Genomic DNA, 861 nt, shown 5'->3' on the forward strand with positions numbered 1-861 from the left:
CAATCTAGATGAAAGAAAAAAATCATACTGGCATATGCCTTTAAAGAAGGTTGTAACACTTACTTTATATCGCTTGATCAATCCCTCACATGGTATCCAAGATCAAAAAGCTTGATGTTATATCTAGTATTGCATAGGGTTCATGCCTTTAGATATCAAAATATTGGTATTGCACCTCAAATATGCTCATACAAATGGGTATTTATACTTTTCACAAAATAATGGGAGATACCTTTTTAATGTATCCTAAATGTAGTGTTTCATGTGGTTCAAGGATCAAAAACTACCTTTTAAGTAATGGAATGTACCTTTTAAATATATCTTCATGTGGTTTGAGATCAAGAACTTAGTATTGCATCTCATATCTATGTGTTTTTCACACTTTTCACACCTCAATGCAAGTTAAGTTTTAATATGTTTTATTTGTAATGGAGTGTAAGGCACTTTTTTTTCTCAAGGGACTTTTTAAAAATGTGTGTATCTTTATTCCAATGCATACACATGGATCCTATATCCAGGGGTGCACCTTATAGAACATGTAAGATACCAAGTGAGTTCAAAAGAAAGGGTATTTTATTTAGTAAAATCTACAAGATTATATTTACAAAAATAATTTCTAAATTGCAATCTTAAAAAAAATTAAGTTTAGTAAAGTAAAAGGGATCATTTTATAGCCTTATAGCATGTAAAAAAAGGGTATTTCTTAATATCCTTTGAATGCATGTTTTAAGATGATTTCTTTTAGGTGCACCCCTTGAGATCTTGTATTCTTGTCTCTATAATGTGGGGGTGTGGGAAAAAATATAGCATGGAGATAAGTCTTAAACATAGTCATCATTCTATCATAGGTTCATTAGGCAT

At 30.5% G+C, this 861-nt stretch overlaps 1 protein-coding gene across 1 annotated transcript in view; it reads left to right on the plus strand.

The window, feature by feature from the left end:
* LOC148019089 (aquaporin NIP1-1-like) overlaps positions 1–115 on the plus strand; it is a 17,479-nt gene extending 17,364 nt beyond the window's left edge. The window contains exon 4 of the mRNA XM_087701301.1: positions 1–115. This exon is cut by the window's left edge and continues 147 nt beyond it. Within this exon, the coding sequence (XP_087557427.1) occupies positions 1–115 (115 nt within the window).
* The last annotated feature ends 746 nt before the right edge of the window (positions 116–861 follow it).

This window comes from Lygodium microphyllum, chromosome 20 (assembly GCF_053477565.2).
Source record: "Lygodium microphyllum isolate KBCC chromosome 20, Lygodium_microphyllum_v1.1.10, whole genome shotgun sequence".
Classification (NCBI taxonomy): domain Eukaryota; kingdom Viridiplantae; phylum Streptophyta; class Polypodiopsida; order Schizaeales; family Lygodiaceae; genus Lygodium; species Lygodium microphyllum.